This window comes from Pollachius pollachius (genome assembly GCF_949987615.1).
Source record: "Pollachius pollachius genome assembly, chromosome: 19".
Classification (NCBI taxonomy): domain Eukaryota; kingdom Metazoa; phylum Chordata; class Actinopteri; order Gadiformes; family Gadidae; genus Pollachius; species Pollachius pollachius.
The window spans coordinates 663,674-679,120 of record NC_136952.1 but is presented as its reverse complement, the minus strand read 5'-3'; the positions used below and the strand labels follow the sequence as shown (position 1 = coordinate 679,120).

General features: G+C 47.7%; 3 protein-coding genes across 8 annotated transcripts in view; 2 read left to right on the top strand and 1 right to left on the bottom strand.

Annotated features, from left to right (window-relative positions):
• The first annotated feature begins 5 nt into the window (after positions 1–5).
• On the top strand, positions 6–2,990 carry psme3 (proteasome activator subunit 3). Its single transcript, XM_079757093.1, has 10 exons — positions 6–137; positions 536–568; positions 690–752; positions 856–960; positions 1,054–1,102; positions 1,396–1,514; positions 1,621–1,757; positions 1,857–1,911; positions 2,012–2,098; positions 2,244–2,990. Exons 1-10 carry the CDS (start codon positions 96–98, stop codon positions 2,322–2,324), a joined length of 771 nt encoding a protein of 256 aa, XP_079613219.1. The 5' UTR covers positions 6–95; the 3' UTR covers positions 2,325–2,990.
• Positions 2,991–8,292: 5,302 nt separating this feature from the next.
• Positions 8,293–10,811, top strand: g6pc1a.2 (glucose-6-phosphatase catalytic subunit 1a, tandem duplicate 2; the record flags this gene model as incomplete). Its single annotated transcript, XM_079756674.1, has 5 exons — positions 8,293–8,525; positions 8,761–8,870; positions 9,317–9,434; positions 10,096–10,211; positions 10,309–10,811. The coding sequence occupies 5 exons, from the start codon at positions 8,293–8,295 to the stop codon at positions 10,809–10,811; spliced, it is 1,080 nt and encodes a 359-aa protein (XP_079612800.1).
• Positions 10,812–12,322: 1,511 nt separating this feature from the next.
• Positions 12,323–15,447, bottom strand: part of LOC307089991 (ankyrin-3-like) — a 44,505-nt gene continuing 41,380 nt past the window's right edge. For all 6 annotated transcript variants that reach the window (XM_079756500.1, XM_079756495.1, XM_079756496.1 and 3 more), the window contains 2 exons: positions 14,312–14,364; positions 12,323–14,227 (listed from right to left, as the gene is read on the bottom strand). In XM_079756500.1, coding sequence (XP_079612626.1) covers positions 14,332–14,364 — 33 coding nt within the window. In that variant the 3' untranslated portion in view covers positions 12,323–14,227; positions 14,312–14,331. The remainder of the gene's footprint in view (positions 14,228–14,311; positions 14,365–15,447) is intronic.

The following is a 15,447-nucleotide window of genomic DNA, read 5'->3' as shown; positions in this document are numbered from 1 at the left end:
CACAAGTGTGGCTGACAGAAGTCAAAAGCCACACTTTTAGAAGGGATATTGATTATATTAGGGAACATCTTTAATTGCCTATTCGTCTACATAAGATGTCTTCTCTTCTTAAGGTGGATAATGAAATCAAAACCAAGGTAAAGAAGAACCATCTGGAGCATGTCATGTTGTACAACTTGTTGTAGCCACATTCTAGCATGATGTGAGCTCCAGGGCCGAGCTACATGCTAACGGTAGCTCCCAAACGGCCTCCCGTCCATTCAAGACGGTATCACTCATTGTAGTCAGTGTCTGGTCTCCAGGCCACTGAGATACCCGTGGGAAGGTTAAACGCGGACCATTGAGTGCCGCCCTTAATGCTGTAATGTCGCCGGGGAGGACGGAAGAAACCTGGGCCTCTTCAGGTCGACACACGTTCATTGTCTGTCTCTCTTAAGTTAATTGGCTGTCTTTCTAATTAGGTTTCCTGTGGACACATTCATAATGAGCCATTGGCCCATATTAACTGTTGCACGTATTGGTTTGTTTATTGCAGGTTGATGCTTTTAGGGAACGGATCACATCAGAAGTAAGTGTTGCCTGAATAGGAAACTTGTACCAATGACCACCTCGCAGTTGTCACAACACTTTGTATGAAGACGTACGTACACATTCGCACCGGGTTCATTAAACGCTTGCTTTGCTTTCAGGCAGAGGACCTAGTAGCAAACTTCTTCCCAAAGAAGCTATTGGAACTTGATCATTTCCTTAAGGTACGCATCGTTCCATCTCGGGGCATTAGGTTTTGCAATACATATATTTACCTTCATGTATAACAGTGTCCACGGTCTTGTTAACACCCCGTTTGTCTTTCAGGACCCCATTATAAACATCTGTGACCTGAAGGAGATTCACTCCGAGATCAACCTCACTGTGCCCGATCCCATTCTCATATCGGATCTGCACGACGGACTTGAAGCAGTGAGCTTTCATATGAAAATGGAATATATTGTTTTCTCAATCATGACTTGTGGATAGGAAATAAATACCTAACGACACTAATTTGGTTTATAGCAAAATGCGAAAAAGAGGAAACTTGAGGACGGCGCTGGAGAGGATAAGAGTGAGTAGAAGGACAGATGGTGGAATCCAGGGTGTCATTTCATACTCAGGATAATCATCCTAACTGAGCAGCATGTGTTGGCTGCCCTGCGATTAAGCTCTGCAAAATATTAGGTTAGGATATTCTATTACCGTATATTTTGTTGTCTTGTCATATAAATGAATATCCTAACAGTCAATGTGGAGCTGAATGCTTCTTCGCACAACTTGACAGTTCTAGCAACTTGAGGCATAACACAACCACATGTGTTATGTGGGTTGATCTGTACCTGACTTTGTCTTGTGTGCCCCCAGTCCCAGGCACCAAAGTGTTCGTCATGCCGGGGGGGATGATGAAGAGCAACGCAAAGCTGGTCGACCTCATTGAGAAGGTCAAACCAGAGATCCGGACGCTCATTGAGAAGTGTAACACGGTGAGCCTATAGACGTGTGTGTGTGTCTGTGTGTGTGGGGGGGGGCACCTCACCAGAGAGACGCAGATCTCTGGGGCGTTCTGAAGGTATCGCTCTGGTTCTGCAGGTGAAGATGTGGGTCCAGCTCCTCATCCCTAGGATCGAGGACGGGAACAACTTTGGGGTTTCCATCCAGGAGGAGACGGTGGCTGAGCTCCGGACTGTGGAGGGAGAGGCGGCGTCGTACCTGGACCAGATCTCCAGGTGAGGGGCGCTGCTCACTGCTCTGAGTTACACTTCAGGTTAGGGGAGCTTTAGGGCGGAGTACCTCCTCTCCTGACTACTGTTTGGGGTTCCTTCCAGGTACTACATCACAAGAGCAAAGCTGGTGTCCAAAATAGCAAAGTACCCCCATGTGGTAAGAAGTGTCCCTTTTAATCCTCACTGAATGATTGGCGCGTGTGGTTGGACTGTTGGCTGCCTCTGAGGACTGCCCTCATATTGTTGTTTATTTGCAGGAGGACTATCGGCGCACAGTTACAGAGATCGATGAGAAGGAATACATCAGTTTGAAGATCATAGTGTCTGAACTAAGAAATCAATATGTAAGTGAAACTGAATCTGTATTCAATGTTTAATTGAATACATCTGGTATTGGACCAGAGAAACTGCAACTCCTGACAGAACATGGTAGTTTATTGTAATCTCTGTACAGAGCACAGTAGTTTATTGTAATCTGTCACTCTACAGGTGACGTTACACGACATGATCCTGAAGAACATTGAGAAGATCAAGAGGCCACGAAGCAGTAACACGGACGCATTATACTGATGCTGCTCAACCCTCCAACCACCTCTGTTCAACCCCATACCGTTACATGTTGTAGCTAGCTAGCCTAGCCTGAGCTAGCCAGCCAGAAGGATTAGTGCTAGACATTCACCCACTCACAATCAATACAGCCCAATCCAAAACCTTAGCTTCAGTCATTGAAATCAGTGTACAGTGTTGTTCTTTTTCTGGTATGTTTAGTTTGTTTCTAAATTGTAAGTTCTTTTTTTAATCCCTTAAAATATGATGCATCTGTTAAGTAGTTTTTTTTATATGATCAAAAGTTTGTCCAGGTTCCTGTCAAACTGCCTCGTTTATGGCGCGACCCATCGTTAGACTTGGTTTGCTCCGCCTTGTTTGTGGCGGGGCCCCCGCCATCGTTTGCTCCGCCTCAGTGAGCGCGTCCTGTTTTCGTAGACACTGATCTGGATCACCTGGGTGTGAACGCATTGGTTTGGGTATTCAGTGTCACGCTGAATATCATTTCATGTAGTGCTAGGATGAGGAAGGCTTTGACTTAACAGCAGGGGCGTAGGAATGAGTAACATTGGGGGGGACACATCCGGTATAATTTTTAGGGACAAATGCGCCTGTCTCTGATATTGGAGGGGACACGTCCCCCCCGGATCCTATGCCCTTGCTTAACAGTAATATTAAATTTGTCGACGAACATGCATTCATCAATCTCATGTTTTAAAGTGGTTGAATTTAATGAATAAAACTTTTTAATGAAGGAGTCGTTTTGTATATGATTTTTTTTTTCAATGACATCTATTTCTTAAAACAATCCTTGTTTATCTCTTTTCTAAAAATGAAGACACTTGTGTAAGCTAGTTGAACGGATACAGCTATAAGACTAGTAGGTCAATCTGAAACCATGGGGGGAGGAAGGGGAGAAGGAGGTTCTCTAGAACCATGGGGGGTTCTAGAGAACGTTCTCTAGAACCATGGGGGGAGGGGGAAAGGACATTCTCTAGAACCATGGGAGGGAGGGGAGAAGGACGTTCTCTAGAACCATGGGGGGAGGGAGAGAAGGACGTTCTCTAGAACCATGGGGGGGGGGGGGAGGACATTCTCTAGAACCATGGGGGGGGGAGAGAAGGACGTTCTCTAGAACCATGGGGGGGAGAAAGGAAGGTTCTCTAGAACCATGAGGGGGAGGGAGGGGAGAGTGGTTTTCTAGAACCATGTGGGCGGGACGTGAACTGATAAACTTGAAGGGGTGGGTCTGAGATTGGTCAGGTGTTTCCTGTTGCACGTGGCTGATGGGACAGCTGGAGAGGCCCCCCAGGACCTGGTCCTGGGGGGTTTAGGGGCATCAGGTAGGAGTGGTGGATGGAGAGGTAGGGAGGGGCCTGCTCAGGACTTTCTGATGGTGGCGAGTCGTATTGTAAAGTGAATCCTGTATTTTAAAAAAGCCAGGCAGGCAGTTTTTCAGGGCCAAACGGATTAATCATTATACACATTACATACATTATATACATATTTCGTTCAGTCTGTTCGATACCAAGTAGGGACGTACTTTCCGTTTTGACCGGTAGATGTCACTCTTTCCCCATAATGGACCAGCCTATTCTTGCAGTAGCCGAACGGGTCCACTCGCAGTGCTGTGTGGCGGCCATGGTGGCGGCAGGTTGCGCCTGCTGGCCAGCCCTGGTACTGCAACAATAAATCACCTTTGGGTGTAGAAAGCCATTTCATTTTATTTTTAAAAAAGGTACCCGATCCAAGATTGTGGCGTTGTCATAACTTGCACGAGCAATGCATACGGCCATCGTAGTTTTAAAGTATATTTGATTACCATGGTCTAGCTCAATGGTTCTGTAACCTGGTTAATGAAGCTGTGGTTCACAAGTTAGACGTCCATTCTTTAGTGCGTTTTATGGAACGCAGCCTATTGGCTGCTGTACAAACACACACGCATTACATATCAGTGTCCGAAGCACTAGCTAGCCATCTTGAAATAAGATAATCACAAAGCATTGGAAGCAGGGAACGCTCCCCAGTCAAAGTATTATTTTAACACATTTGGAGATTGATTCAAGACATTTAAGGGCAGGCACTTTGTAAGCCAATTCATTTATCTAATATAAAAATTAATTGTCATTACACTTTAATAAATAAAGCACACTTCCAACACAGACCGGTTCAAAGAGAGAAAGGTGATTTGGCAGAAGCAGAGAGATGATATCAGTGGTACTATGAGTGATAGTGCCTGATGAAGATCCCTACCGATCAAAACGTTGCCTGTTTGCAAATAAATCGACTTCTGGAGCATTAAAACAGTGTGCAGACCTTCCTTTCTCTTATATCCAACACTATTGTCTAGCACTTGTGGATTACCTTTGGATGTGCGCACCACCCCTCTTTTTAAGACGGCTATGAGCGATACTGGTTACGGGTTTGCGCCTTTACGTCCGAAGGCGTGTGGTAGACTGAAGCAGAGCCGGTAACTCAGCGGCCGTGGACCTCTCACTGCAGACAGGTGCGGCCCCAACAGGTCGGCAGGTGGTTCACATGTGTGTCAAAGCTCACCGAGAGTTCAGTGTGTGACTGTGTGCTCACTTCACCACTTCAGTCAACTACCCATGGTGCAAAGCAGCAGCTGACACATAATCAGTGTGATGAGCGACACCTGGGTGAGCTGTCTGTCCCTCTATCCAATCGACATGAATCAATCTCTACATTTCTATTGTTCTGTTTACCTTTCATTTTAAAGTTGGCCATTAAGCTTGCTCTAATTTGGGATATTTAATTGCACAGCATTGAACCTCAGTGTTGAGACCAGACTGTCGTACTGTACTCTGTGAGCGCTCTGACGCACGTGGCACCGACACCACGGCCTGACCCTTGACCCTGACCCGCCCGCGGCCCACATGGGAGGCGAGTGGTTATGTCAGTCAGCGGCGTGGAGCAGGGAACGGCCCGTCAATCATTGACAGATGTCCCTGCCAAACAATTCACCACGGTCGCTATGGAATGTTCTGAAAAACAAGTTCCACAGCGATATCGACATCCTGGAAAAAGACTTTATTTAAAACACAAATCTCTCATAACTCGTTTTTACAAGGAGCATTATGGTGAACATGAAAGTTTAGCTTGCATTGGTATCTTACGGCAGACTGTGTGGAACTGTGTATTCAGCATTATAAAGCACATTTGATCAAGTGTTTCCTTAAAAGATGTTATTTTTCACCACAGAGATATTGAAATGCAAACATAACTACCCTAAATAGACAAAACAAATGAAAGAGACAAAGAAACAAAAGAGATCAAAACAAAAGAATCGATCAGCGTTTAAGAATACATAGATCTCCTCTCCTGAGGCTGTAACAGTGAAACACACAGCCCGTACTATTTAATTAACAACTGATACACTATCCAACATCTCATCAGCTACACATGATCTGCTGCAGATGTTTGAACAGCCGGAAGGTACTAGGCTGGAACCTCCATGTCCGGAGTCCTGGGGGAACCCCTGAGTGCATTCCAACACGAGAAGCAGTGACTGTATTAGGGTGTATAATATATTATACACTCTAATACTATCACTATCATATACTATAGTATATGATAGTGACTGTTAGACTATTAGGGTGTATGATATATTATACACTCTAATACTATCACTATCATATACTATAGTATATGATAGTGACTGTTAGACTATTAGCCCCCTGCTCTGTCTGTTGGGCGGTGAGCACACTCATTAGTCGTGGTCCCAATCCTCATAAAACAGGTTAAAGACTATCATCAACAGTAAATTCCTGGGTACAGATAAGACAACCGAAGATGTGCTTGATGACTTCTCAATAGAAGGTCCAAGGCTCCAGAGCTTGATAACCCATTCATAAAATTATAATGAAACCGTAATCCTAAAACCACAAGAAATCAGAAATCCCTTTGATTTCTGATGCATCATGGGAATAATAAACCAAACATCTCAGTGTGAGTTAATAATAACACGTCCCCTGCTTCAATGTGAGGTTCACTTTACACAAACATGTCTTAATAACACACCCCCCGCTTCAATGTGAGGTTCACTTTACACTATCATGTCTTAATAACACGCCCCCCGCTTCAATGTGAGGTTCACTTTACACTAACATGTCTTAATAACACGTCCCCCGCTTCAATGTGAGGTTCACTTTACACTAACATGTCTTAATAACACGCCCCCCGCTTCAATGTGAGGTTCACTTTACACTAACATGTCTTAATAACACGCCCCTCTTCAATGTGAGGTTCACTTTACACTAACATGTCTTAATAACACGCCCCCCTCTTCAATGTGAGGTTCACTTTACACTAACATGTCTTAATAACACGTCCCCCGCTTCAATGTGAGGTTCACTTTACACTAACATGTCTTAATAACACGCCCCTCTCTTCAATGTGAGGTTCACTTTATACTAACATGTCTTAATAACACGTCCCCCGCTTCAATGTGAGGTTCACTTTACACTAACATGTCTTAATAACACGCCCCCCGCTTCAATGTGAGGTTCACTTTACACTAACATGTCTTAATAACATGCCCCTCTCTTCAATGTGAGGTTCACTTTATACTAACATGTCTTAATAACATGCCCCTCTCTTCAATGTGAGGTTCACTTTACACTAACATGTCTTAATAACACACCCCCCGCTTCAATGTGAGGTTCACTTTACACTAACATGTCTTAATAACACGGCCCCCGCTTCAATGTGAGGTTCACTTTACACTAACATGTCTTAATAACACGTCCCCCGCTTCAATGTGAGGTTCACTTTACACTAACATGTCTTAATAACATGCCCCTCTCTTCAATGTGAGGTTCACTTTACACTAACATGTCTTAATAACACGCCCCCCGCTTCAATGTGAGGTTCACTTTACATTAACATGTCTTAATAACACGCCCCCCGCTTCAATGTGAGGTTCACTTTACACTAACATGTCTTAATAACACGCCTCCTGGACCTGGAGCCCCGACGGGGGTCTCGCTGTGGGGTCAGCTGCTGGGGGTGTCGGTGGTGTATCCCTGATTAAAGGATCAACAACAAACAGGCTCTCAGATAAGCCCCTGTTTGTGTGAGTCAGTGTTGGTGTGTGTGTTCATGTTGTTGTTTGTCCATGTGTGTTTATATCATTGTTTGTCTATGCGTGCGTATTGGCCGGTGTGTCTGTAACACCCAGTGGACTTTACTCAAGGCTGGAACATTTCTTTGTCCTATTTTTTCTATTTCGACGACACAACAACAACCCTCCAAAGGCAGCCCACCTTTCAGCCCAAAGGTGGGCCCATCGAGGAACGAGCAGCTTCCTCCAGGCCTGATAACACTGAGGTGACCCCCCCACCATCAGAGCCTGTTTTATAACCGGGCCGGCCCTCTGCTCAGCCAATAGCCAATCATTCACCCCTTATGCAACGCCACCTAGACAGACTGAATCCTCAAACACATGGGGTTTAACTTCGTGTTGCATTCTTAGTTTTTATCATTCAAATGAGTTATGTAAGAGAGAGTTTGTTAGATCAAAGTCACTGATAAAGTCCTTTCAAACGGCATCTTAAACGTGTTCTAAAAAGCTTCTTTGCGATATCACCTACAGTGAAACCCCCCTTGATGAGTCAACTTGGGCCGTTAGTAAAAATGTTAATCAATGAGATCAATCAATTCACATTGTGTATTCCTCCTCCTCCCCCCTCCCCCTCCTGGTGCTCTGACACAGGTCCGACCGAACACCGCCCCCCCCCCCCACCCCAGCGCTAACCTGCAGGGTTTCAGAACACCTGGGCAAGGTCCGAAGATCAGCGACCGGCACGCGTCCGAGAGCTGCCGCCGGCCGTATATAAACAGGCGGCCCCGACACACGGCATTCCTGAGGCTATCTCCCGCTGACAACACCCAACAGACCTCCTCCCCCTCCTCTCTCTCGTCTCCCCCTCCTCTCGCTCGTCTCCCCCTCCTCTCTCTCGTCTCCCTGGAGATGCTGAGCGCCGCCATGGACGCCCTGCAAGGCTTTGGGGTGGGCAGCACCCACTACCTGCAGACACACTACGCAGAGGCGCAGGGCTGGTTCCTCTGGGTGTCCTGGGCCGCGGACCTCCGCAACACCTTCTTCATCTTCTTCCCCCTCTGGTTCCACCTGCGGCCCAACGTGGGCATCAAGCTCATCTGGGTGGCGGTGATCGGAGACTGGCTGAACCTGGTCTTCAAGTGGTGAGTGGACCCGTCCACAGCTGAGCATTCAGCTCTTCATGCTGAATCCGGAGGAAGAACTGGGATTGTGTTGTGAGAATTTGAATGCAGTTATGAAATCATATGGAATTGTGGAACATTGATTTCAAACAGTTTGATCGATTCCTAAGAAACTTGGACAGAGCTCTGTCCTGTTGCACCAGGGGCGAGGGGAGAGCTGTTTGGCCTCTAAACATGTCTCTGTTGTCTTCATAAGGATTCTGTTTGGGGAGCGACCGTACTGGTGGGTGCATGAGGCGGCGTACTACCATGACAAGGTGGCCCCTCACATCCAGCAGTACCCCATGACCTGCGAGACCGGACCAGGTGAAATCTGCCTCTCCTTCTTTGGTTCTATAATCTATATTCTATACCCCATACGCTCTCTGTCCCCAAACCCTAGCAATACTTGAGTAGCAATCAATTACATGAGGTCATTGTATCATTCATCTTGATGATCGAAGTTCTAGGAGTTTTGTAAACGTAAAAGGCCACTAAATCCGACACATTGTACCTTTAAAAATAGATAAGCCAAGATTTTTTCTCCAATTTCGGAACCAGATCAATGTTCTACCGAGGCTGGACTTAGTTCAACAGCATCTCGGGTCAATTCCTACGTTGGTAGTAAGGGTGCCCTGAGAAAAGCACTTTCTTAACTGTTTGATACTGGAGTCCGTACATGGGGGACATGTGCATAGTGGCAGAATGTGCTGGTCCTGAATGAGCCGGTGCTGTACCGATACACCGCTGACCATTTGTTCATGACCCCCCAGGGAGCCCCTCCGGCCACGCCATGGGGGCTGCGGGGGTCTACTACACCCTGGTCACCTCCATCCTCAGCGTCCTGGCCCGCAGGAAGAAGGGCGGCAGGAAGCCCACCCAACCCGGCTGGTGAGGACTCCCAGTTCATACTCCCAGTCCATACTCCCAGTTTATACTCCCAGTTCTCCTACTCCCAGTTCTCGTACGCCCATTTCTCCTACTCCCATTTCTCCTACTCCCAGTTCTCGTACTCCCAGTTCTCATGCTCCCAGTTCTAATACTCCCAGTTCTCGTACTCTCAGCTCTAATACTCCCAGTTCTCATACTCCCAGTTCTCATGCTCCCAGTTCTAATACTCCCAGTTCTCGTACTCCCAGTTCTCGTACTCCCAGTTCTCGTACTCCCATTTCTCGTACTCCCAGTTCTCCGTATTCTGTTGATTTTCCATTTGACTCTCCATTGCTTATCACCGTGAGCGTATCTCTGTCTGGTTGATGATTGACGACTGAAGCGCTGCCCTTTGAGAGGGGGTCGGTGCGAGGGGTTGAGGTACGACTTGTGTTGACGTCAATTGACACGACGAGAAAAACAAGTCGTCATACCGTCATTTAGTTTTTTGTTTTTCTTGGTTCTTCTGGTTACTGAATGCAAAGGTCAGACAGATCGGGATCCTCCATGAGGTCCGTCCTGTGTCGACCATTGAGCTTTAACATTATCACGCATAACTTTAGAAGAAACATATTGAACAGGTTCAACCACATGCAGCACCTGAACCCTTTCCTTCTGACAGGTATGTGAGGGCCCTGCTGTGGACGGGCTTCTGGGCCGTCCAGGTGTGCGTCTGTCTCTCCAGGGTCTTCATCGCTGCACACTTCCCCCACCAGGTCATCGCTGGAGTCATCTCAGGTTGGACCACACAACATGAACATCTCGTTTGCCTTAATATGTGAATTGCCTTATCCAAATCTGAGCAGAACCGTAACGTGAACCCTCCGTCCTTCAGGCATGATCGTGGCGGAGATCTTCGACCGGGTCCAGTGGATCTACAGTGCGAGCATGAGGAGCTACCTGCTCACCACGCTGCTCCTCACCTCCTTCGCCGTGGGCTTCTACCTGCTGCTCCGGGCCCTGGGCGTGGACCTGCTGTGGACCCTGGAGAAGGCCCAGCGGTGGTGCGTGAAGGCCGAGTGGGTCCACATGGACTCCACGCCCTTCGCCAGCCTGCTGAGGAACATGGGCACCCTGTTCGGGCTGGGCCTGGCGCTCCACTCGCCCCTCTACACCGAGAGCAAGCGGAGCTCCGGCGCCGCGGCCAAGGCGGGCTGCATCATCAGCTCACTGCTGCTGCTTCACCTCTTTGACTCCTTCAAGCCGCCCACGCACACCGCCGCGCTCTACTACCTGCTCTCCTTCTGTAAGAGCGCCACCGTGCCGCTGGTGGCCGGCAGCATCGTCCCGTACTGCGTCAACAGCGCTCTCAGCCTGCAGGGCAAGAAGGGCTTGTGAGCCGGCGCCCGCAGGAGACTAAAGGGGCGGGGGGGGGGACACCTGCCCCAGGACTCAGCGCCACACACTCGCTGCCCGGTGATTCATGACACACGGGGCCGCCGCCGTCTGCCTGGTCCGGGAACGCCAGCCGTGGAAAGAGGGCTCGCAGAAATGGGGCTCAAACGCGGCGGCAAGTGAAAGCTCTGATTCTCAGAACCCAGGGGCAGCTGTGAGCAACAAGCCGCACACACTGGTGAAACGACGTCGGGGGGGAGGATTCAGGAGCTCTGGAAGAGGATGTCAATAACGTGGCACTCTTCTTAGAGCACTTTGTACAAAGAGCTGTCAGGGAAATCCGTTTGACTTTTACGTTTTATCTCCGATTCATTGTCGTGTTTTTAAGTATTGTTTGTTTCATCAGAAGTATCTTTTTAACTTTGATTTTTTTAAAATAAACATCTTTAAAATGTCGTGGTCATGCTAGCCACTCACTGTATTGTCATCAGCATCATCATCTCCAATCATAGAGATGAACCCACACAACAACAGACATTAACATAAAGAGAACTGATGTTTTTCAAGGTAAGCATATGCTGTGGACGATAACTAATGATTAACTCAGAGCTGCAGCCTTTCGCATTTAGCATACAATGAGGACGTAGATTCACGGCCCACATGACGTCTGCATGTTTAGATTCATGACAGCTGCATGTTTAGATTCAAGGCCCACATGACGTCTGCATGTTTAGGTTCAAGGCCCACATGATGTCTGCATGTTTAGATTCATGACAGCTGCATGTTTAGATTCAAGGCCCACATGACAAATGCATGTTTAGATTCATGTCGACCGCATGGTTAGATTCATGACAGCTGCATGCTTAGATCAAGGCCCACATGACGTCTGCATGTTTAGAATCAAGGCACACATGACGTCTGCATGTTTAGATTCATGAAATCTGCATGTTTCGAAAGCTGTCCCAGCTTCACAGGTAACTGGTGTTGTTCTGCTTTGTGAACGCAACCTTGGAAAGAACGCGCACATAGAACAAGCTACTCAGAAGTCTAACTGCGAGCCGCCAAATAGCCCTACAGAGAGCTGAAGTATGCATACATTATGGGATAAGTTAATAGTTGTACCTCTGCATTAACTATATTAGGACATACCTTAACGCTGCCCTCTCTCTGGAACCTTGATCCATTCTCTCCAGGTGGCCCTTTCTTAGAAATGTGTGTTAAGATGATAATCCCACACGATGTCGCCTCCTAACGGTACAGCACGTAACCTGTGACCTCTAAGGTTCACAACCCAGCCAGGCCACCAGATGTCGCTAATGCGGCGCAATCGCAACACACCAATTCTCCTTCAGCCACCAAGAATACAATCCAACTGCCTGGAGTTCTTAGGAGTAATATGTAAATGTTTAAGCTTGTAGTGATGACGTCATTGTTTTGTGTATTTCACACCTTCACACTTTAAATGCATCATGTTTGTGCAAACAAAAGAGACATGGACTTGTATTCAAGTAAACACAATTTATTTTCTGTTTAAATAATTACTTGGGTCATCCAGTGTAGGTTATGTTGGTTCTTCATACACGGTGGAACCAGTCATCAACAATTAATCCTTGTTAGAGTGGCTTTATATGAAAACAGACACTGATTTACACAGAATCCCACTTGGTGACCAAGATCAACTTTAGCCATTTTAATCTGTCAATAAAACAAATGCGAGCTTGGCCAGGGGTGAAAATAAAACAACTAATCAACCGATTCTCATTTCTTGTGCAAACAGCAGCCAATTAAATAAAAATGTAAAGTCACCTAAAACAGTCCCATTGTAAAACCACAGCATACCCATATAAGCCTAAACTTACATCCTAGTACATGGTTCACTTCTTAAAGGGCCAGTTACACGCATGGGGGGGGTAGGTGTTGGTAACCACCTGCTGAGCTACAAAACGCAGTAAAACATTTGCTTTTCTTAGTTTCTTAGTGGGAGAGGCCTGAAGGTTCCTCTCTAAAGCAGAACATTGATGCTTGGAAACTGGCCACTCAATCGTTGAGCAAGTGTGTGTGTGTTGTGTTTTGTTGTGGTACAATTTTATTAAACCAAAGATAAAAACGAGTCATAAAGACAAATGCTTCGAGTTCTGAGCGCTCAACACTGCAGTACCACCAGGTCTGCGTTGTAGTACGAGGTACCACCAGGGGGCATAGTTGAGTGCTTTGCATCAGAAGAGGACCAACAGAACGGGTGAAATGCCATGCAGCAAACTGTTAGTACTGTGAAGAAACAGGATGTTTCACAAATAGTTTAAAGAGTAGCGAGGAACAGAAATCAAGTCCTCGCTTAAATTCAAGCTGTTTTTTTTTTTTTATGTCTGATCTCACTTGCACGCGGCCATGCCTCCTGCCCCGCTGCTAGGAGGACTCCTTAAGGAGGGCTCCTTCAGGAGACCTCCTTAAGGAGGACTCGTGGTGCTAGTGCACGTGAGCTCCTTGCCAGAGCTGAACACAGTGTTGGTCTCCGGAGCAGAGCTCCTGGGGACCAGTGCATAAACCATCTGCGATGTACAGATGTTATTCTCCCCGTTATTCTTTTCTTTAACAGTGTCATTTATATTTACAACAAAACACCCCTTTCATCTTCTATTTTCTTTTTCTTTTTTTTTCTAGAAAGATCCACACGCTGGCGGGCCGAGAACGGGGGGCCCGAGAAAAAATATATAAGGCGAGTGTCTGAGAGAGGCTCCTCTTTAATCTGTCAACAATGTACAGTCCCCCTCTTTGTGCTGTCTTTGGTTCCAGGGGGCTCCAGGGGCCTCCAGGGGCCCAGGGGCCTCCAGGGGCCTCCAGGCAGAACCTCCAAGGAGGGGCCACCCAGGGACCCCAGGAGTCTCCAGGAGTCTCTTGGAGCTTCGTTGGCCAGGGGCGCTCTCCTTCGTCAATGTTTTGTATGTGTGTGTGTGTGTTTTGTGCGTGTGCGTGCGTGTGTGTGTGTGTGTGTGTGTGCATGTGTGTGTGTGTGCATGTGTGCGTGTGTGTTTCAGTGCGTGTGTGTGTGTCAGTGCGTGTGTGTGTGTGTTTGTGTGTGCGTGTGTGTGTGTGTTTGTGTGTGCGTGTGTGTGTGTTTGTGTGTGCGTGTGTGTGTGCGTGTGTGTGTGTGTGTGCGTGGGCGTGTGTGTGTGTGTGTGTGTGCGTGGGCGTGTGTGTGTGTATGTGGTGCCCGGTGCGGGGTCGCCTCCACCTTGTTTCATTAGCAGTTTGGACAGGAAGTGAGTTTGGTGACATGCTCATGCGAACTCAGAAAATGGATTCTTTCTCTTGTTTTCATTTTTGTGTGTGTTTTAGTCTCGCTGAACACCATGCGTATTAAGTCAAATGTTCCCTGGTTCTCTGGGTTCAGGGGTTCAGGGGTCTGGGCCGTCCAGGTCCTGGAAGGTAGAGGTGGGGTTCAGTATCAACATGAATCCATCCTGAGACGTGACCTCACCACCTCACCGTCTGACTCTACGTACCGGAGGGTCTGCCGCCACCGTTAGGACTGAGCCTTCTCCTTCCTACGCCCCTGCTAGAGAGAGAGAGGGGGGGAGAGAGAGAGAGGGAGAGAGAGGGAGGGGGGGGGAGAGAGGGAGAGAGGGGGGGGAGAGAGAGAGAGACAGAGAGAGAGAGGGGGGGAGAGAGAGAGAGAGAGAGAGAGAGAGGGGGGGGAGAGGGGGGGAGAGAGGGAGAGGGAGAGAGAGAGAGAGGGGGGGAGGGGGGGAGAGAGGGAGAGGGAGAGAGAGAGAGAGGGAGACGGAGAGAGAGAGAGAGAGAGGGAGAGGGGGGGAGAGAGGGAGAGAGAGAGAGAGAGAGGGAGGGGGGGGAGAGAGAGAGAGAGAGAGAGAGAAGGAGAGAGAGGGAGAGAGAGGGAGAGAGAGAGGGAGAGAGAGAGAGAGAGAGAGAGAGAGAGAGGGAGGGCGATCGATGGATGGGAGGGAAAGATGGAAAGGATGGAAAACAGTAAACATGGGTCTACTTGGGTTCGAAAAAAAAACTATACATAAACTATACATTTTCCGCTACTCCAGGAATCAACCGGATACATGCAGAAAACAGTTGATTTCATTTTACTGTTGCAAACCAGTAAAGACAATGCTGGAGAGAAGAAGAGTTAGTAAAGAGGAGGAAGGTTAGATACTGGGTTCTCTACGTTATCCATGGCAGTGCAAGAGATCAGCCCTCTGTATCGCTGGACCATGAGTGAGAACAGGCAGTAACACTAGAGACAGAACCTCTCTCTGGACCATCAGTGAGAACAGGCAGTAACACTAGAGACAGAACCTCACCCTGGACCATCAGTGAGAACAGGCAGTAACACTAGAGACAGAACCTCACTCTGGACCATCAGTGAGAACAGGCAGTAACACTAGAGACAGAACCACACACTGGACCATCAGTGAGAACAGGCAGTAACACTAGAGACAGAACCACACTCTGGACCATCAGTGAGAACAGGCCAGTAACACTAGAGACAGAACCTCACTGTGAGCTCAGCGCACGCCCCAGCATTCCACACACACTGTCTCTCTATCGGCCGATCCAACAGCCCCTCACCTGCTGCCCCAAAATGAAATCTCCATCTTAATTTAATGAAATCTCCATCTTAATTTAA